The following is a 23001-nucleotide window of genomic DNA, read 5'->3' on the forward strand; positions in this document are numbered from 1 at the left end:
CCTGTGATAACTCCCATATGGAGAGCAAGTCAAAGCGAGTTATTCACCCTCTCCGGGATTGTTTGTCTCGTGCTCACGCTCCAAAGAATCACAGAAAAGTCGAAAGCCAAGCCTCCACACCCAAAAATCACCCAAGTCCTCTCCTGGCTAATGAGCACAGCTGCTGATTTTGTTATGACTTTAGCTCGAAGCTTCGAGAGTTTCCAGCAACAAAACAGAATCTAACATTACTCTTCCCGGCAACTGAATCAAAAATGAAAGGCTGGTGGATGGTACTTGACTTTGTGGACAGTAAGCTTTTAATAGCAAGTGTTGAAGACGCTGCTGTCTAAACATGCCAGGGCTGAACCACAAGTGACTCACAGTAAACGTGACGAATAGGGTTAATGTAAACTTTAGTAACACGAGCAACGGTCTGTCAGCGTCCAGCCAGTGAAAAATGATTCTGGAAGTTGGGGAATTTTGTTTTGTAGTCTTAAGAATTTAAACAAAAAAACACAGTCCTCTGCGCTAAAATGCTTTGAATATCGGTCTGGTCATAATCATTAGCTACACCTTTATGTCTTGCTAAGATTAACGGTTCAGGTAAGCTAATATACCCTGAATAGTAATCTGATAATGTATATTAGCTTAACTTTTGCATCTTGCTAATCTAAGTCTGTTAACATGGGCTGATATACCTAGTAATCTAATTATGCAAGTTAGTATTGCTAATGTGAGTTTGGTATACAACAAGAGACAACATGAGAAGCTATGGTAACATCAGCTTGACTAAGCTTAAATGAAATGAAATCTAACGTGTGTTAGCTTGCGCTGTGAAATACAAACTTCAAAACATGCTAATCCCCACTTAGCTCAGAAGCTATCCCGAAAAATTGGATAAAAGTGTATTTCCCAACTGGAGTTTAAAAGAAACTCAGATATTGGGGTGCCAGAATAGTAGGGATGGGTAGCTTTCACATTTGAAACGATACAGTACCAATGCCTGGTACCTGTCAATCGGTACTGATACTCAAGGGTACCAATTTTCAGTACTTTTTTGTGTTTATGTGCAAAATTAATCAATTTTCTTAAATGATAAAATAAAAAATATTTTCAATTTAATATATTTATTCTCAAATATATAACCTTGCAATGCTGTGTTCATGTCCAGCATGGAAAATCGCCTACTCTTCCACTCCCTCACAGTCACAAGGATGACTTTGGGTACCTAAACATGGTACCATTTGATTTAAAGTGAATCGGTACTCGGCACTTTTGACGGAATTCGGTTGGTACCTATAAAATTGCCTAATTCGGTACCCATCCCTACAAAATAGCCTTGCGATTAGCTTGTATGCATAATGAGACTAGCACTCAAGACATATGAATTTCAGGACACGTTAATCCTAGCTTTGCTAAGCGGGTATAAAGAAAATCCAAGTAAAAGTTGTTTACTCATCACGTAAGATACTTTCTTGCCAGAATTTTGAAAGTCGCAGTTATTGGTGGGCCAGTATGGCCTAGCAGTTAAATCATGTGGCCAATGAGGCCGGACCTTTAGTGGTTGGCCCTGGTTTGAATCTAATCTGCGGTTAAAAAAAAAAAAAAAAAAAGAACTATAAGGACATATAAACAATATATATATAATTTTTTGACTGTTCTGATTGTTCTAACTTTCTCAGAAGAAATCCTAAATATCAGCAATTCAGGTAGTGGATGTTTGTCAACTGAACATTTTTTGATTTCCCAGTAGAATCAGACAAAGCGCTTCAAAGTCAAGCTAACAATAAATAAAGCTATTTGTGATAGCTACTCAACTAGCGCACCACATTTGACAGAAACTACCTAGACTTTTTGTTCTCATAATGGACTTAACGTTATTTACCAGACCAGACTTTACATCACAGACTCTATGGAATGGATTTTACATTATGTATCAGATTTTACGCGACCTTTATTAAATTTCTTAGGCAGAGGTTAGCTTCATTAAAAAATTAACGCTGACTTCTTGTTTTATACTGATAAAAGAGACATGTTTTTGATTTCTTTAGCTCAATCAGCCAGGGTACAGAGTTCTGTTTTTGTACAAGGATAGCCTCTTTACTGGGCCAGTGACCAAGCTACCATATTTGAGGACCTCCAAGTGAAAACAAGCTAATAGCATCACCTTCTCTTGTACCCTGGTTTGGGGCCTCATGTTCCTCTAACTCCGGTTTTTAACTGGCTAATCTGGGTGGATCTTAACATCTTATATTTACATTAACCACAGTGAAGGATGAGTTTGATGCGTACCATTTGAGGTGGTGCTCGACGCCACCGCCTTCTCGCTGATGTCATTGCGCAGTGATGAGCCCTTGGTCGCCACAATGGTCTCCACCCTCTTCTTCTTCTCAGCTGCTGAACTGGCCTGGGACTGGGTTTCCATGGCGTTTGTTCATTCCTCAACACCTCATGGAGACGGGATGGCTGAGGGGGGGAAGGAAGCGGAGAGGACGGATTAATGATGACACGGAACAAGATAAGCAAGTTTTGTGTTTTACGGATGTTGAAGCAAATTTAGTTTGTGGTTTCATTTCGATCTTAGGTAAACATTGCAACAATACAGCGCCTCAAGGAAAGGCTTCAACACTGGGAACCATGTGAGGAAAACTTCAGATCCAATTCCTCCTTTTTCATGATGCCCAGAGCAGACCTCGGGTCAATCCGGCAGCTCACCCTGATTTATTTTAACTAAAACCTGCTGGGCTCTGATCTGCTCGACTGGGAGCCTGATCGTCTTTCTTTTTCCACTAACTGTGGTTTAACATCCCAAAACCAATATTTAGATTACCTTATTTTGAACTGTGTCACAATAAACTTCTGACTTCTTGTCAAAAAAAATCACAACAACTCAATAAACACAGCGAGGCAGGACATCCTGACTGGGTTTTATATCTGAGAATAGAAGTGCAGAGTGTGGATATACTGATAATCCTGCTCGAGCAGTCTTTCCACAGAGAAAGCAGAAACCTTAAGGGGATACCACAGAGAGAGAAACGTTCACAGTCCTAAAAAAACAAGGGTTGTTTGAAGGCCCTTTTGGGAATATCATGGTGCCGGGCAATTTTTCTTTCAAAGAATAAAGGTGGTTCGAGTTAATGCTGTCTGTGGGTTTAGAAGGGGTTCAGCCAACAGTCTAGCAGACATGCTGCTCAGTTCAGCACCTCAGAGGCCGTCTACAAACTCAAATCTATCTAGGTCATGGAGGTCTTTTATTATAGAGACAGCACGGTGATGCACTGCAACCAACCGCTGGTTTACACAAAGTACAGGACAGTTTCATTTGTTCGATTTGAAGCCTTTACTTTAACGCCATAATTCGTGGAAATATTTAGTCTCCCCTCCAATAAAGACTCGCTAATTACCTGAGTGTGCGATGCAATTGTCCTCCGCCCTGTAAACATGCACGGATACAAAAAGGGTAATGCAAACACAGGAGTGCTCCTGAAAGTACAAGAACGGAAAAAAAGAAAAAACAAGTGTGTGTGTGTGTGGGGGGGGTATTTACCAACTCCCCAAGGAGGTAAGTGGAGGGGGAAGTGGTGAGGGGTAAACTTCAGACAAACACTGTGCGCTTTGTTTGTTTTTTTTTTCCTTCCCAACCCCCTGAAAAACCAAGAGTCTGTCTTCGTTTCTCTGACCCGACAACAACATCTGTAAGCAATTGTGGAAAGGAAAAAAAATTGAGACTGAACGAAGGAAAAAAACAGAAAAAAAAAACAATGCAATTACTGGCGTACCAATCAAAACAGAATTAAACAAGAGCTCGTCTCTCTAATCACTCCCACATGAATACACATGTAGTTGTCATCTCCGAGCAAAGACATTTTTGTACTACTTGTGCAGATATCATCTTGAATCACTGCTGCATGCGTTTGATAGGATTGCTTTCGAGTCTGGGGGTCTTTTTGTTGCAAGTGAGAGTGAGAGTCAGTGCATGTTTGCAAGAAAACAAGAGCCTGATCAGAGAAAACTTCAGAGTCTTCTCCAAACTTCTTCATTGTTATGACTCAATTTGAGGAAAGAGGAGAAGAAGAAGCCAACTTTCCAGCTGTGTTTTGATAGTTCCCAGCATCCTTAGCATTTGCATTGTGCATGCATGCGTTTGAGAGCCTTCCTGTTGCATGAGGAGTCAGAAGAGAGACATTTGGGAAAATCTGAGGGTCTGCGCCGGAGTTTTTGTTGACGGCATTCCACCGCTCTGGCAAATATTCACAAGTCTGAGGCACTGGAGCGTGTCCGACCGGCCTTTTGTGTTCCAGCAGGCAGGCCACAGTTCCAAAGCAGCAATTAAAAGCAGGACCTTTTCACCCATAATCCCTCTGACCTGGACGCCCACACCCAGTCCTGCAGATGTTCCTGGACTAGACTTTCTGATTGCTCACCCCTCGAAAAAAACACAAAACAGACACTTCCACCTTGCACCAAAACTTGAGGCCTGTCAGACGAAAGACGGAGTCACAACTCTTCCTTAAATTTCTGCTGTTACCCAAAAATAATTTCACATTAACGTCTCTCCCATGAAATGTCTGTCCTATACGCAATTAGAGACGAGAGAAAGAGCCTGTATCTTTATTTGTGCTCCACTGTAATCCTTCCATGCAGAAAAAGAGGCGATTAAACAGGTTTAAAATACCACAATTCAGACGCTTCTCTCAGAAAAAGGAGGAAAAAAAACATTCTTATTTTATAAGCACATTAAGCAAATCAATTTAACATAAATTATACGCCTTGGTGACAAAGGCGCCGAGTTGAAAGTCAACTGCAAATTGTACACATCAAAGTGAAACACTAAAATAAACTTTTGCCTTTGATAGAAAAAAATCGTGTTTTCTTTTCTATTTTTTTTCTTCCTGCGAGCTTAAACGGCGGATCAAAAAATCAGCGCCTTTTGTGACTTAAAGGCGACACTTTACAAGTTTAATTCTCTGAAAGTGCTTTAGGTGCAGCTCCACTGCAGGAGCAGAGCGAGTGGGGGACATTTTCATACAAACTCTTGAAGTGTCTTCTTAGATTTGGCCACCCCCCCTCACACACGGGGTACTGTATTTGTGTTCATTTCATTAGGGGCGACTGCTCAGCGTCGAGGGCCCCCTGAGGGGGGAGACTGGCAGCGCCGCAGCATTCATCATCATTACATCAGCGACCACCGAGATCTGCTATCTTAGGCTTATCAACAGCGCACAAACGCACCGCGGCGCAGCGAGTTAGAGGGGAGGGGAGAGATGGGAGATGGAGACGATTGAGGGGAGATTGTGAGCAAAAGTGGGATAAGAGGGGGAGAGAATGAATGGAGAGGAGGAGCAGGAGTGTGTGTGTGTGTGTGTGTGTGTGTGTGTGTGTGTGTGTGTGTGTGCGCACCCCTGCATGCCTGCACATGTTTCCCCGTGTGTACAATGTGTGTTTTGCACATTTTGCAGCTATGCCAACAACATTAAGGGCTCCTGCACAGCTGGAATAACTAAAACACTGAGGGGCAAAGAGGGAGGAGGAGGAGTGGGAGCCCTTCAGCCAGATTAGCTGAATCTAGCAATAAAACAGAACGCGCTGGCTCAGGCTGCATGTGTTTGCATTGGATAAGGTCAGCGAGGGGATGAGGCCCCTTAAGGAGACAGTGGACGTGCGTTTCTGTGGGTAAGAGGACCTGCGTTGGGTTCAAAATCCCCACAGAGGAGGTGTTCCCAAACTCAATGGCTCTACGAGGGAAGCACATACTTAGCTCTGTGTGCCGTGTTCAACACTGCACTTATGGCTCGCCCTCGGCCCTGGAAGGCAAAGGGGGAGAGGGGGGAGATGGAGGGGGAGGAGGGGTTTGGGGATTTGGTGGTTGTGGCTCCCATTCACCAGAGAAACTTAACATTGTGCCCAGATGGCACTAAGTCTGGTGTACAGCTGATGGGGACCAGCCCCTGAAGTAAGGGCCATTTAGCAGGAATTAGTCACACCCTGCCACACACACACACACACACACATCACAGATACACTCATGCAAGCTGGTTTTGCCCTTTTGCATACAGTAACACCTTTGAGCTATGACTCAACTTCATTTCAAAATAATGTGCAGCTCCCTGGTTGAACACTGTGATACAAACTTTGATTCATTTATTGAAATTATTCAACATTTTTGGGTGTGATTTAGATTTTTTTCATGAATTTGAAAAAAATTATGAATATTTTATACTTTTTCTGCACTAAGGTGTAAAAATACCCCTAAAGCTGCATTGATTAGCCATTCATAAACAAAAAAGGCTTCAATTTGTAACTTTTTTGCTCTTAACTACTTGAACAAATTTACAGTATTAGTTACTTTCAGAGCCAAAACATTGCATATTTGCCAGTTCTAGGTTCTTAAATCTAAATACTACTTCTTTTTTGTCAATTATAGATTGAAAAAGTGAAACTTTGGTTAGGGATGGGTACCTTTCACATTTGAATTGATATGGTACCCATGCCCAGTACCTGGCAATCGGTACCCATACTCAAGGGTACCAATTTTCTGTACTTTTTTTTGTTTATGTGGCAAAAAATATCAATTTTTTAATAATAAAATATAACTTTTTTTCCCAATTTAAAATATTTTTTCTTCAATATATAACCTCGCAATGCTGTGTTTATGACCAGCATGGAAAATCACCTACTCTTCTACTCCCTCACAGTCATAAGGGTGCATTCGAGTACCTAAACATGGTACCTTTTGGGTTTACATGCTTCGGTACCCAGTACTTTTGACAGAATTAGGCTCGTACCAATAAAAGTGCCTAATTCAGTACCCATTCCTAATTTTTAATTGGAGTAAGGGCCAGAAAAAGGAGCCAGTCAAAGGTTTGGTCTTATTTTTCATTGCAAAAATGCAAAATTCGGGTATAGCTTTGCAGTTTAGGTTGCAGGCCACATGAAGCAAGTTCTTGAGGGGGCAGCCCTAGCTCAAAACCAACCTGTGTCCACTTTCCTACATGTCAATCCTCACTTTTACCCCATTTTCTGCTCTTTCCACTACGGTGTCCTCTCAAAATGCAGGCAGGAAAAGCCAGAAGAATAACTTAAAAACTAAGAAAAATGCAGGAAATAAACTATAAACCTTAAAATAATCTGTATGAAAATATCTATTTGCTTCCCTTCTGTAAGGATTTATCTCCATCAGCTCATTACTCTGGCTGCTGTGACAAAAGCACGGCAGAAAACTTCACAATAAAAGCCCTTGCAAATAAGAGTTTTTATTCTTCTTCAAGGGCAAACAACAGCAACGTCGTCTGCATTCAGCCCCGCTAATAAGATTATCCCCGCGTGCGTCTTGCTCCCTCAAACCTCTCCTCTTAAGATGCTTTGGAGAACAGCGGAGGGACCCAGTGCATCTTACATTCCTGTGTAACAAACCCGCACGATGTAATCGAACGCTTACACGATGCGTCTTTTGCACTCACTACCCGGCAGATAAGGGGAGAATAAAGCACGCGCCACAATGGAAATCTCCTGCGTTCTCCCAGCAGAACGCTGCTTATTAGACTGTTTATTTATTCTAACTTTGCATTTGTTGGTGAGCCACTTGTATCGGGGCAAGTGGGGCTGTGACTGCTGAGACAATGGGTAATACGGGCTGCTTTGTTGCAGCGGTGGCCCAGTTATGCAGTATTGGTTTCCCCCTCCTTGCTCTCCACTTGATTCATTTTCTCCCCCAGCTGAGATGTAGAGCCTTTGTTTGATCAGACACTTTTCCTGATTCTTGAGAAGAGGGAAAAGATGCTTGCTCAGCCGTTTACTGGAGGCCAAAGCAAACAATGCAACCTATACCAGCCAAAGGAAAGAAAACATTTGACTCTTTGCAGAACTTTTTGTCCTCTGAACTTGAAGAGGATAAGATTACTCTGTTTTACTTTATGACCACAGATGGAGCCAGAAGACACACTCTTCACTCAAGTAGAAGTAAACTGAGCTGTGTGTACTTCAGAGCCTGCCACCATAGTTGGGAAATTAGTTCTTTCTCTTTCTTTCTTGTGCCATAAACGTGAAAATTAGGCTTAATGGGGGAACCCAGAGGAGTATCAGGGTTGGGACAGGATCTGTCAATAACACCAGAGTTGGGTAGTAGTGGAGCAGCACAGCATATGCTCCAGAGCAGTTGAAATCCCGCTCTTCCTCAAAGTCCCACCATATCGCGCCACCAATTACCGCTCAGCGCTCAACCAAGATTGCATCTTACTCCACTTCCCACTGACTCCAAAAAAATATGTTCTGGTTCTGATTCTGGGCCAGGTTTGGGCATGTTCAGACTTGTGTTGTGAGCAAGCAGCAACCTCCGGTCTAACAAGATGAGACAATGCGGAAGTGCTAAAATCTGCTGTTTCTCGAGTGTTCGCTTGAGTCTGGCTCCGTAAGTAGCGGAAGTCACATACACACCAAGCCAACTCAGCCGTTCAGAGGATATTAAGATTGCGAGCTCCCCCAATTAGAGGTACAGCTGAGGGTCACGTGACCGACAGGCGCCCTATGGCTGTAGGCGAAGTCCTTTCCACTACCAATATGGCCGCTATAGCCAATGTGCTCCATTTTCCATTTCAGAAACAGATGGGTGACGTTGGCGAGACTACATCCATGTTTTATACAGTCTATGGTTGTGAGCAGTAAAACTTAATTTTCTGACGTACAATTGCTGCATCCATGTAGCTTGGTGGTAGGCACACATTCAGTATCTAGTGTTGCAGTCATAGACTGTATAAAACATGGACGTAGTCTCCGCAACGTCACCTGTCTGTTCCTGAAACAGTGAAATGAAGCCAATCCATGGACACAGCCACATTTAATATGACCCCGGCTGTGAGTTTTCTTTCAGACAGCTACAGGACGCCCACCAATCATGTGACCTGAGCTGTGTCTCTGATTGGATAATTAAACAATCCTAATAATGCTGATAGTGGCATCAGTGTTTCAGAGCCAAGTCGTTATTTGAACCAGGCTGTAAATGTGTTTTTTAATGCCGTAAAGTCCATTTTTATGACTGGGTGTGCAAGTGACTTCCGTTCTTTCTGCAGCCAGCCTCAAGAGGATTCTTGATGAACATCAACTTTTAGCACTTCCACATTGGCTTAATTTTTACTAACTGGATGTTGCCCCTTGGTTGCAGTAACCGGTAACCATCTGTTTGGCTATGTTGACTTTACAATTCGGTTAGCTTCCGCAGTTTAACAAGAACATGGTCCAGAGCTTCAAAACTTTAAAAGCAGCAAGGTATGGGCCACTGACCACTTCTATTTCATAAACAGTCTACATTGCTTATCTCCACTGGTGATTTTGTTAAATCAAAGTAGAGCTCTCAGTTATCAACTCATCAGTTACCATAGTGGACGCCAAACTGGAAATGCTGGGCTCAACCTAGCCTTTGAGCTAGGGCCTTTAGCCACTTTGCTAGCAGCTACTGAGTGCTTATCTGCCAGTCAAGGCAGCCATACCCTTAAATGGGCAAACATGTAAGTTTAATAACTCCAAAAATAAGTTGTGAGAAAATTTACACCTTGTGAAATGTTTCCCAAAATTTGTTTTTGCAGTAAATATCTGCTTTTTTAATAAGTGGTTTCCTGTGCTTCTGCAGCCAGCCTCAAGTGGACACTTGAGGTACTGCAGTTTTTAAAACTTGGGCATTGGTGTCTCATTTCTTGACTAGAGTTTGCCCCTTGGTTAACCCTTTAGCTCTCAATGTGTCTGCTGTAAGCACGGCCATTTGCGTAAGCGCACTTTGGATGGAAGTCTGGAAATCCCTCAATGGTCAGCACAATCAGAAAAAGTGCAATAGTTTGTGAAAGCTGAGATGTAGCTCTTTCAGACATTTTGTGGTTATTACAATAATTTCACTCATGCATTTAAAGAAGGCTGCAAATACACACCAAGTGTGGAACAGATGGATGAAAAAATGGAGCCAGTTTTGTCCAAAAATGCCAAAAAGAAGATCCTCCTGGGTTATAAAACCTCCACTTAGGTTTCTACAAGATTTGTTTTTTTAACAGTTTCTTTTAATGTTCAATGTTTAAGTTTATTCTTGTGGTATTATCTATGTTCAAATCAAATACCATTTTCAAATTTTGTTATTTTTAACTGCAGTAAATTGTAAATAACTACCTGATATTCAAAGTTCCAAGTATTCCAGAAAATGGGCCAAAGTACTTACTCACAGGACATTTTCTGACCTTTGTAAAGTCGAAATACACAAAAAGCAGTCAAGGCAAACTTTTTGAGGTTTAGGTGTTAAAGGGTTGATATGTTTTGCTGTGTATCCCAGCATGCTTTGCTCAGCGAAGCAGCAACTTGCTTCCTGGGTCATTTTAAGACAAACCAGGACTCAGATAACTCTTCAGATAAAAAAAGAGGCAAAATTCTACTTAAGGTGAAGTTACTAAGTGTGTGTAAAAGTGTGAAAAAGACTTTTCTTTGCAGCCTGATGAGATTCAGTTTATTATAAAATCAGCAGGTGCACAAACTCAACAGCTAACATTTCAGATCCACTGGTTTCTGCACATGCCTCACACTCCAAAGAGAGTCAGGTCTGTAGTCTGTCAGAAGGCCTCTCATGTCTCTCTTCATACAAACCTTCAGAAAACACTCTACCAATGCTGCAAGGCGTGACAACAACACACTCCACAGTACCTTTTCTGTGAAACTGAACATGTTGCGCCGTGTGCTGCAGCTCCTCTGTGATGCATGTATGTGAGAAAGAGTTTGCGAGCGCTGCCGGAGTTGCAGGAGATGCACCAGGTGCTGTATGCGCCGCTCAGTATGCAAGTAGGATCATACATAAGAATAAGAAAAGGAAGACCCCAGGGAGTGGGATGAGTGGGGAGATTTCTGTACTGATGAAAACCTCACACACATATCTTCGTCTTTTGTGTTTTCAGAGGAGGATCAAGCCGACGGATGGTCCTGTGTGAGTGTAGTGGCAGCAGGGATGGTTTTTACAGAAGGTCTTCACATTTAGCCCAAGGGACTGTAGAATAAACTCCTTTTATCCTCAGAGTAAGAGACAGAAGTGTGGAACTACTTGAAGTAACAAAGAGCAATCCTGAGGCTGTACAGCTACAGGTTAAGAAGTTGTTGTAAAACTGTTCAGCCCACTCGCACCAAAAGTCCTTCATTTTCTTCCAAACTTATGTTTTCCCTTCCTCCTCTCTATCTTTCTTTCCTTTCCTTCATTCCTTTGAGTCACTGGGGTAAGTGTTGGAGCGCAGTGAGTCAGAGCTGCGATGTGATTAATGACGGGAGCCTGGCGTCTCCGGGGCCGAGCGCTAACAACAGCCAGGGGGCAGCGCGATAATGCACAATAATAAAGCCAGCAGACAATCAGCCAGGCAAAGCAAGGCCTATTAGCCAGCCCCATCAGGACGGCTAAGTGAGAAATTAGCCCTTCCCAAGCTCCGCCACAATTCATCAAGTGCTGCCCCTGAATCCCCCCTCAAGAAGTCATAATGTTTACTTAAAGACTGGCCCCGATGCCCCAGCGGCAAGCTTTATTGGCTCTTATTAATTCCCGTTCTGGCCCTCGCGGCCGTGCCATTTAAACTGAATTAAAGGGGTGAAAATTGGATGAGATGAAGTTGTCTTGGTGTTTGGCTCCAGCGTGATAAAGCCAGACCTAAACAGAGGGTGACTTGGAAAAAAATAAGAGGGCAGGGCAAACAAATTAGGATGCAAAGGAATGTCAAATGAAGCTGTCCTGAAATGTGCAGCAAGTCAGTCACAGGAATGTAAAGGGAGAGGAGGGGGAAAGAAATGGCACTGCTTTAATGCTAAACTTCCTGTGTGGATGGGAACTGATCCAGAAGGGTAACACTGGGTCATACATTCCTCAGATGCAGACACGGATGATAGTGTTGTATCTTCTGTTTATCTTTCATCAGACGGGCTGAGAAAAACTTCAAATAAGGTCGCTCTATCAGCGCTTCAGTTTTATTTCAACATATCAGTGATGGACAGGAATATAACGAGGGTTACGCTCTCCACAAAGTCTGTGCTTCGAATCAGAGAGCTGTTCTGGTCTTAAACTAACAACACAGTGAATCACACTTACAAAAACAAATGAAAGAACTGGACTATTTTTATCAGTCGGCTCAAATTACACATTATTTAGTGCTGTGTATATCATCCAGTGCTGAAAAGCTTTGTTGAATCAGTTAGTAATTTATCAAGAACAAGTGCCAAACATTTGCTGGCTCAGTCCTCAAAAGAGTTGTGTCTTGCCTTTCTCTGTTTTATATCACTGTAAGTTGAATGTCATTGGATTTGGGACTTTGGGTCGGCCTCTTATGTCCGTCCAGAACATTTCCCTTTCTTTTGATACTAAATCAAGTGAGTCATTTGTTTTTGAAAATGAACTGGTAAACAAAACTCTGAAGTAGAAAGTTCCAACTGCACAGGATCTCTTAGATCTAGTCCCCAAGCAGTTGCTGTTCTTAAAGTTATCTTCATTTTGAGTTTTATACACTTTTACAAAAGCCTCTTTTCTAATTAACACTACTGTACAACATTTACACTTTCCTGAAGTATTCACAAACATCCTCACATAATCTCCAGAAAGTGGCTGAAAGGAAACAGCTGTTTTCCATTATCACAATTTACAAATTCTAATCAAACTGTAAGCTAACAATAGCACTAGCTAAGAATTCTGGTAAGTAAGTGCAAAAATAGCAAATAAAATTTAGAAAATTAGCCCCAATATCAAACAGAAAGAATAAACTGACTGTTATTGTTAACTGTTCTTGGGTATAGCATTTAACCAATTATTATCAAAAATTAGCATTAGCAGGCAACAATAGCAGTGAGCAAAGACTACGCAACTTCCTATTGGTAAAGTGTTGAGATTTAAAGAGAACTATTGGATCGAACAATTGTGTTATTTTATTAATGCTAATGTTTACGCTTAACTTCGGTAGCCCTATATAGCTATAGTCAACCATTTAAGCTAGCTTTCTAGGAAATCTAACTATAAGCTAGGAGTTAATGCTTCCCTATAAGAATTATGATAACAAAAGGAAATGTTGAATAGGTTTAATGCTAATGTGCTAAACATGGAGCTTCCTAGCCAGCAGATTTTTACATTAGCAAGAATTTTTTGTGCCCCTTCTAAAAGAATGGGTATCAGCTAGAAATTTCAAAGAACACTGGTTAAATGCTAGTGTTACCTTTATATACAGTAGTGTAATACAGTTCACATCAACAATTTACGTTAGCTAGCAGATGTTACTGTAAGCCTGGATTTCATGCTTAACTGTAAGGGTTAGGATATCAAACAGAAATGTTGGAAAAATGTGGTTTTGAATGCTAACATTTACACTTGTCTTTAGAATTATACCGTTTCCATCAACTATTAAAGCTAGCTATCCAGCCCAAGTTACTGTTAGCTAAAAATTTAAGTTCTCCAACGGTTAGGATGTTGCACAGAAATGTTGTTAAAAGTGGTCATATGCTAATATTTACTTTTATGGATAGTAGATTTAAACAGTTCCAATTAACTATTTAAGCTAGCTTCCAAATGTTACTATTAGCCTGTTTTGCCAAAAGTTAGGATTACAAACAGAAATGTGAGATACAGTTTGTTTAGACGTGAATTTTTTCTTTTACAGTGGCATTATACAGTTCTCGTCAAACATTGTAGCTAGCTTGCTAAACGGTACTGTTAGCTGGAAAGTTGTGGTTAAGTGTATTTAACAGAAATGTTGGTTTAGAGGGGTACAGAGCTAATGTTAACTTTAGCACTATACAGTTACCATCAACCGTCTAAGTCAGCTAGCAGATGTTACTTTTAGCTAGGATTTTTTTCAACATTTTGAGCTAGCAAGCAGATGTAGCTATTAGCTAGAAATTCATGCTTTTCTTTTAGCATTAGTCAGAAACATTTCGTGTAAGTCATAAAATGCTAACTTGAAAATGTTACTGTTAGCTTGGAATTTAACCTTATTTTTAGCCAATTTAAGCAATTACTACTTAGCATTAGCATCAGGTTGGTTCTATTGTCATTCACAAGGTGTTTAGACTTGTTGGTTTCTGTGACATTATCAAAAAGTTGAGACGGACAGGAAGTGGTTGTATTCCAACATAATGTGCAGTCAAACAATAGCTAATAAGTTAGTAGAGTGTTCATTTTAGAATGAAAAAGAGTCTGACTGAACTTTTAAATGTAAACTGTCTTAGGATGAAGGATGGGTTTACTGACCCTGGTGTAGGTCTGCAAGTGGAGCTTGCAAGTTAAAAGTTTCATGCCTGTGTGTGTGTGTTAGTGTGTGTTTCGGTATCAGCGGCAGGTGAGACTGAGTTCCACACAGTAACACTGAGCATACGGCAGTGGAGGTGTGAGATCAAAGACAACTGAAGCTCAGAGGGAGTCCCGGAGACTTCGAGCTCCCTGACGGCTCTCCCAACGGCAGCATCGGGAGACAACTCTCTCCCTTCACTTTCATATCAGCCACAGAGCCCCCCCATCCCTCTGCACCGGCTTGCAGGCTCCACACACACACACACACACTCACATTCGTGCACATTGACACACACAGGCTGTCTCAAGAGGATTTAGCAGCGCTGCCAAACCTGTACCCCACCTACAGCTACACTCCTACACGCACACACACACACTCACACAGAGGCTGTTGCGCATCAGAAACCAATGCATCAAAAACACGCAGCTGAATATTTTGGATTTTGAAAGGATGAAGAAACTCCAAGCCCAGCGAAAAAAAGACTCACGCAACTTGCATACCGAGATGATATTACACCACACAAGACTGGAATGAGTTGCCATAAACCTCACAGCACTGCTCACACAAAAAACTTCCCATAAACTCCAAAGAGCACAGTCACAAAATGGCCCCGGCATGAAGAGCGAGGAACAAGACTGTCATTAAACAGGCAGCCCCCTCAGGCTCGCCGACTCCTTCGTGAGGAAGCCAAACATCTGGATGTATTTACTTGTTTCAGCTGTTTGCAACCCCACCTCAAATAAATCTGGGAGCTCTAACGCCATCGCTTAGGACAGCTCCTAAACAAACACGCTCAACGCTTTCCGACCCACTCACTCAGTCCTCTCTGCACGCTCCTGCTTCCAAAACGAAGCCGGGCTGGGTAACGCAGGCAAATAAATTCGTAAAGAGGAGGAGGAGGAGGCCTTAATTGGAGCGTTTGACGGGCGCCTGGGGTTAATTGGGAAGCATGGAGAGCAGCTGGCTCCGCGGTGGAAGTTGAGACAGGGATAATAAGTTCACCCTTTGCAGGATAGACAGTTAGTGATGAATCAGATCAGAGGAACAGTGTACAGTGTAATCATCCTCACATCTCCCCTCCTCCACCCGCTCTCCTGACAAGCAGAGACAACCTGGCTCACAGCTACGCAATCTGGCACCTATCACACAGGACTGCCGGTCACATGGTGATGGTTCTCACACACACACACACACACACACACACACACACACACACACACACACACACACACACACACACACACACACACACACACTCCGCAAACCGCAGTTCATTCAGTTAATCACTCACACACACACAATCATTCTTACCTCCAGGACAGGGAACCCAGTTTATCAGTTTGCCGGTCGATGTATGTAAATCTCTCCAACAATGTGTGTACTAATGGCTTATTACCCTGCGTTAGCTGAGTTTGCATTGATCTCTACGCCAGAGGGAGATGGGAAAACTAGAGCAAGTTCGCCGCTCATATGTAGCAAGCAGGGCTATAATCACATCCCAGCTTGTTTCAATAAAAGAAACATTAACATAAACCATCTCAAACACACTAAAACCTTCACCCCCACTCAGTCCGTGCAAGAAAAAGGGGGGAAAAAACTTTCCTGGATTACAGGGTAATGAGAGCCATATGAGGCGGATCGGTAAAATGTTATGTATGTCCGAACTTTTTATCTCAGCAGATGATGACTTTTTTGAAAGTATTTTTCCAGTGTAGACAGTATTCAGCCCTGGGAAACAAAGTGATTCTATGTCTTAGAATTTGATACAGTTTAAAATGTCAAACTTCTGCTGATATCACACAAAGTTATGCTAACTTCTTTTCCAGTTACTGTTTTATTTCAAACAAAAAATGATCTATATTTTAAGCTGAAGTTAAAAAAATCTTTGACTTATTAGCTAGCTAAATCAGCTTCTTTTAGCATTTGACCAGTTCCAAGTTTGCCAATACTCCTTGTGATGTTTTTGTTAGCTAGTTAGCTTAACCTGTTGTTTTAAGTTAAATTAACGAAAGAATTGAGCATTGCACTCTTGCTAGCTTGCGTAAGATTATGAGAAAGAGACAAATCGTTCACATTTTTATTAATTTTTTGTCGTAAGTCCAGATGTAGTGCAGCCACCTGCCACTAGCTGGGGCTGTTGCTCTGGTTGATGGCTACTACCATAGTGCTATGAACAATTTGCTATCTAGAAAGCTGTGTCTGATTATCTCAGTTGTAACAATGCACAATCAGCACGGGCAAACTGAAGTTAGCCTAAAATGAGGACTGAAATCTGGTGAGCTAGCTTTGCTAACGTTACTCAGTTAGCCACCTTGCTACTGTTTTCTTACTGTTTTATACACCCTACGCCTAATTTTAGCTTTTTTTTTACTCTGTCCTTATGTTTTTTACCTTGAAACAAGTCAAAATTTAAATTTTCAGTAAATGACGACAAATCGGAAATTATCTTCTTCTGAACATCCCCTATCAGTATTAAAAGATGCTCATAGGAGTACATGAATACCTCCATTAGCATCATAAAAATAGTAGCTAATAAGATAAAGCATAGTTTTTTTTAAACTTGGCAATTCAGTTTCTTTGAAGTTAACAATAAATCAAGTTTTTGTATCGGTAGAAAAGTTTAAATTTAATTTTCGATAAATGACTCGGAAATTAGCTCCTCAGAACATCCAACATTCACATTATGAAACAACTATTGGGTCACATTGAATGGTAGCTAACAAGTTATCTTAATTAACATTCTGTTTCATAATATATTTTAGATTTGGGCTGTATCTTTCACTGTAATTCTTGATGCTAAAACTGTTTTATTTCTGAGGCTCATCAATATGAAGACTTTATCAAGACTTCCCACTGAAAAACTTTATAAAACTGATTTGTGCGACAGACTTCTGAACAAGATAACTGGAAACAAACTTTTTGCCAATGAAGTGACCTCAGAGGGAGGGGTCAAGGCGAAGGTTAAATCGATAATGCTTCTTCAGATACTTCTACACGACTCCCTTTGGAAAGCATTCGCTGTGAAGGTTCAGGATTTAAACCAAACTCCTTGTGCGGAGGGAGAGCTGAGGGGGCCCAGGTAGAGTCATAGGCAGTAATGGGAGGAGACAGGGACTTAGAGCGCCACACAAAAGCTAGGCTTTATAAATAATTCCAAAAGCTAACAGCATCCCTTGTATGTGTGAATCTATGAAATACATTCACACATGAATGCACACACACACACACACACACACACACAGCCACCAGGGGGAATAGGTTATTCACACAGCTCCACTGGGGCTGTTATGAGTCTGACCTGCCCTGGATCTGGAAATTTAGGTGAATATCTGTCTTGCATAGACGAGAGAAGAAGAAAATAAAAGGTCTTTTTTAGCAGCATTTGCACACTCACACACTCACACACTCACTCACTCATAATGCAGGGCAGCAAAGCACACCGGAGACCTGTCTTGTAAATCTCTTTGTGAAAGCAGCTTTGGGGGGTAGACAGGGGCTTACACACTGAGCCCTGAGGTAGAGCTACAGACTCCACTCCCCCTAACCCCCCCATGGTCTTCCTCCCTCTCTCCCACACACATACTCCTCCTCACTTTTTCCGTCTACCCCACATTTCCTCTTTCTTTCTTGCCCTCCTCTCACCTTTCCTTCTCTCCCTACATTCCTCCACCCCTCTCCGTCCCAGCCCGGGCTCCACAGCGCCGGTCCTTCGCCCTGCAGGCTCCCGCGTGGTGTTTGGGTGACTAATGTCCTGCCTTTGCTCAGACAATGAGTTTGAGACTGAGCCGGGAAAGTGTTGAGGAGGGAAAAAGACTCGGGCACCTTTGACAAATGGAACCCTTCGCAGTCCCGCGCCCACTGAGGGAGGCTTTACAATGTCGCGCTCCACGCTCCACATCCTCCGAGGGACGGCTGCAGCCCACAAAGCCGCATCTGGGGGAACATAATGAATTCTTTGGGAAGTCTAACCTGGCTTTCTTCATGAATAAGATATATTTCCAAAGCAAGTCAACCCCTCTTAATAAAAACACCAGTCTGGCAGGAATAGCCAAAGCCGTTTTAGGGCCCCATGTACACGTTAATATTTCTGTTTCCCTATAAATTTTCTCAGGCCCACTTCTTTCCAGGCCTGTCACTGCTCTACCAGGCCTACATTTTTCCCCTGGAAGGTGGAGGAGCCACGATGACAAACTGTCATTAAAAACGGCTGGAGTCCTCGTTCTTTCAAGGAACTCAAACTCTTTGGATGCTCCCTCCTCTTCCCCTCGCACCCTACCCCCCATGCAACCCCTGAAAGGAACCAGGGCTTTGTCTGAAGAGCAAAAGGAGAGGAGAAATCCCCCCCCAACCTCCACCCTCCACCCACCTCTTCAACCCTCCTCTCCCCGAACCCTGTTCCTCACTCCCTGTGGAGTATTGTTAAAACACAGCCCCCTCTCTTTTCCGCGGCCCGGGCTCTTAAAACAGCGTGCTTTGCATGAGAAAAAACAATTAGTCTTCAAATGCTGCGCTGTCAAAGGAGAGCTCCCTCAGGTTGGGGCAGAAATTCACTCAGATAGTTGAGTTCTCCCTTTTGTTTTCTGGGATGAGGCATTATCAGAGGCGGCATTCACCGCTGAGGAGAGGGGTTCATACGGGATGCCCGGCCTCTTTCTTTTAGCAACTTGCCCCAAGTCCACCGCCGACGGAAATGAAGCAGCAAAAGAAGGGGAAGAGGTACTCATCTAAACATGTTTGGAGAGGAGGGAGAAGTCTGTGCCTGGGCTTCTTTCAGGTATTAACCTTTGGATTTACATTTGACATCCAAACAATAGCCCCCTCCTTGACCTCCACTCCAGGATGCTGCAGGATCCAGGGATAAGACAACCACAAGCAGCATGGGATTGCAAACACATGGGGTTCATTTTCTTTACACGACAAAGCAGAACTTAATTGCAAATGTTGAAGCAGAAGATTTAGGGATAGTTTTGAGCAGTTTTCGGTTTTAAGAGGCCGGCTCGTGGCCTCGCGCGTCAAGACGCAGGCGTAGGTGACAGATCATTGTTCACACCAAGCACCCGGTTCATCCAGACCCCCTCATGGGTGCCACAACCGGCTCCCATCAAAGCTGACACAATGCCACATCTGCAAAAAAAAAAAAAAAAAAAAAAAACAGCCGCGGCCCTGCATCCCTGCATGGGAAACCAGGCGTCCAACTTTACACGAGGCTCCCGAGCAAATGGGCCCCCCCAACTCCTCCTCCTCCCCCTGAAATAAAACCAAAAAAAAAAAAAAGCAGGAACACTTCACCTCGTGCTGCTACACTTCACACCACAGACTCAAAGACATTTTTACGGCGGCAACAGCAAACAGAGGAGGGGACGAGCGGCGCCCACATGCAGGCGTGACCTGTCCCGTTTCTCCTCGAGTATGTGGGAAAAGAAAATGAGGCGGCTAGCTGGCACACTCTGCGTCCTCGCACGTAACACCTGCTAAAAATTTACAACGAGCTTCTTCTAACTCATGTTAAGCTGTCAAACACAACTTGATTGAGCATAAATTGACTTCTTCTACTCTTTCTTTCCTTTTTTTTTTTTCTTTTTTTTTTTTTACAGCTGCCTGACTCTGAGAGAACAGTTGACCAGACTAATTGTAAGGTCCAGTTGGAGTTTCCAACCAGCCAAAGAAATGAAAAAACAAACCAGCCCTCTCTCAGCTCCTGCTTTTTTTTCCTCCCATTTTTTATTCTTCAGACAAATGAGAAAAAAAACTTCCAGAAGAGAAGGGAAGAAAAAAAAAGGGTAAAAATCAAACTAAATCTGGTTGTTTGTGTGTGAGTGCGAGAAGGAAAAGAGGGAAGAAAAAGAAAAGTGTGAATGCTTGTACACGCATGCACTGCAGTTGTGTCAGTATTCTGTTTGCGAAAGCCCCGAGTGTATTCAGATTCCTGAATGTGTGTAATATACATATCTAAAATTACAGTCTGATATCTTGAGACTCACACCCTCTTCATCGCCACTTTCCCCTCCTTCCCCTTCCCCTTCCTTCCGCACGCCTTATCCAAAGACATCACCCGGCTTGAAAGGTGCCTTTAGCAGGCTCCTTGAAGCAGGGAGCGGGGGTCCCGCTCTGGGACAATGATGGTTGAGGTGGAGGGGGAGCCGGGGGAGCAGGAACACATAGCATATTAAATCTGCTGGCGGAGCTGGGTCGTCCGCGCGGAGAGCCAGAGAGCCAGATCTGAGGCATGCCCTGAAGGGATGGCTGGGCCTGGGGATTAGGAGGCCAAGGAGAAGCCCTCGCACACCCCAAGACCCCTTCTTGTCTCTGCTCGCACGCAAATGCATCCAGACATTTTTGACGCTTCTCAGGTTTGCCATCTCAGCCCAACTTTACTCCTCCACACACACACACACACACACACACATTTCCACTTGCTTTCTTTTTTTTCATTCTTAAACCACTACCTCTGTCTGACTTGTCCTCTGTCTTTCCTCACTGTGTCTGTTTCATTTGATGTCAACATATCAAAGTAGCAAATCATCAAAGTGAGGGATTTCTTTTGGGGGCTGTTATAAAGCGAGGGAAGCAACAGCCAATCAAAGAGTGCGGGGGAATTACTCCAAACTTTCACCGCTCGTGTGGCGATCCACAAACTTAAATAATCACTTCTTTTATCACTCCACGAAACCCGCAAAACAAGCGAGCTAACGCCAAAAATAACCTCCAATCCTCGTTATCTTAAGGACAATCAACTTCCTCACACTTCCCTCGTCGTAACAAAACATTTGCCACCTCTTTGAGGGCCTCAGGTCGCAGCATTAGCACAACAACACAGCTCATTAGGGCCTCTTGCATTCACTTCTGATAACAGGTATTATTCCAGCGGGGTGTGAAAGGCCCGAGGACACTGTGAATGAAGAGGAGAGGGCCATACCTCAAAAGCTAATAGCATGTCATCTCCTTGCATTAACATGACAGCCTCTATTCTGCAGGGTCAGAGGGTCACGGGTGGACCGAGGCCGGTGTCGCTGCAGCGCAATTTCTCTCAAAGTTAGTTGAGATTAAAAAAAAAAAAAAAAAACAGCACGCCGCCACTGCCGCTATCTGACAGGGACGGTATCCGCCTGTTCGTCTGGCGTGGAGCAGAAAGCAGGCGGCGATGCATCTCTGCTGGCTACTGTACGCAAGTGGCTCTGAGGCCTTGCATCTCATTCCAGAAGATTAGCATCTTAAACACTGCTGCATTCATCTCTGCTGCTGCATCATAATGAGGGATGGTGCTGTTTTTGGGTGAAGGTGCACCTGTTTGAAAGCACGCTGAGGTAAACTGCAAAAGCACCAAGAAGAATGTTAAATGCTCTCATTTATTATGCATTATTCATTATATAGAATCACTTAATTTAGCATTTATTGCAACATTTTTCCTTTGCATGGTGTGACCTATCCGGCCTCTAAAAACAAACATGACACATAAAACAGGAAGTTAATTTTGTAAAGTCTCATTTTCAGTCATCAGTCAATTTTTTTACATTTCATCCCACCTCGTTTAATTTTAAATTACACTTTGTGCTTCAAATAAATCAAAAGCTGTTCAAATTTTTGCTTATAATTTTATTTCTTAAGAGGTTATTTGATTAAATTTGTGATATCCTAAAATATTAGTTCGATTTTTAAATGACTTCAACAGCTCACAAGCCAATTACAGCAAAACATGCAGAAGAAATTAAAATCACATCTTTAATCTCAATAAAATTTAAATAAAAAAATAAAATAAAAGCAAGAAATTAATTAATAATTTATTTAAATGTCATATTTTGATTTTAAACTCTAAGGCCTATAAGCAGAGTGTGTGTTTAAGGCCTGATCAGTCGCCTCCTTGTATTTCATGTTAACACACTTCACTCATTGACACGACTCTGATTTATTTCCTTCTCCTGTGCCTTGTGAAACGTTATTTGGTTATTCTAAGTAAAATATTATATGACATTTTACGTGACAGTCCCTTTTTAATTTTATTGCACAAATGTAACCAAGACCTGCAAAACCTCCGCCTCCAGCCAAAACCACAGACAAGATGAATGATGGAGCAGCCTCATAAAAATCAGCTAAAAGGAGACTTTTATCCCTGTGCTGTTAAACATCTTATTTGGTGTTCTTCGCTCTCGGGGAAGCAGAGGCAGAGACAGAGAGTGAAACTCTGTTAATAATTCGCCAAGTGTCAAAAAAGAAAAAGAAAGAAAAGAAAAAAGGTGGATTTGAGCTGCACCGCATGGCTGAGCAGCCCGGACCCTCGTCGTCTTGAGTGAAACCCGAGAGCAGACGAGCAGATAAAATGTGGAACAGCTGGAGAGGACAGGAGGGAAAGTTTCAAACAAATATCCGCACATGTGGAGGAGCGGGGGGCTCTGTAACGTTTTAATGTCCTGAAGCCCTGAAAAGCACCACAGACTTTTCTGTTTCAGCGTGTACTGAGTAAAACAAAAGTCTCTCCATCGCAGGAACAAACCTCCACAATTTAAATCATGATAAATCCAGCAAACTCCAGGAAGCTAAATTATTATGGCTTAAAAGTTTTTTTTTATTTTGCTTGGGGCCCCCATACAAGCCCCCACATGGACCCCTGCAAGGCCACAGAACCCACTGTGATGGGCTTAAATTTCTTTGAGCACATGCCTTCAAACACACTCTTAAACATTTGTTTGCACCAAATGTTTTCAATGCAAATGAAACTGTGCGTCAAATTAAATGTTGGTTCCATTTTTACATT

General features: G+C 42.6%; 1 protein-coding gene across 1 annotated transcript in view; it reads right to left on the reverse strand.

The window, feature by feature from the left end:
* The window catches only part of gli3 (GLI family zinc finger 3), a 124364-nt gene that overhangs the window by 100159 nt on the left and 1204 nt on the right, over positions 1-23001 (reverse strand). Inside the window, exon 2 of the mRNA XM_074693721.1 lies at positions 2275-2448. Within this exon, the coding sequence (XP_074549822.1) occupies positions 2275-2407 (133 nt within the window). The 5' untranslated portion in view covers positions 2408-2448. The remainder of the gene's footprint in view (positions 1-2274; positions 2449-23001) is intronic.

This window comes from Halichoeres trimaculatus, unplaced genomic scaffold (genome assembly GCF_033239565.1).
Source record: "Halichoeres trimaculatus isolate MK-OKI-2021-1 unplaced genomic scaffold, fHalTri1.1 fHalTri1_scaffold_18, whole genome shotgun sequence".
Taxonomy (NCBI): Eukaryota; Metazoa; Chordata; class Actinopteri; order Labriformes; family Labridae; genus Halichoeres; species Halichoeres trimaculatus.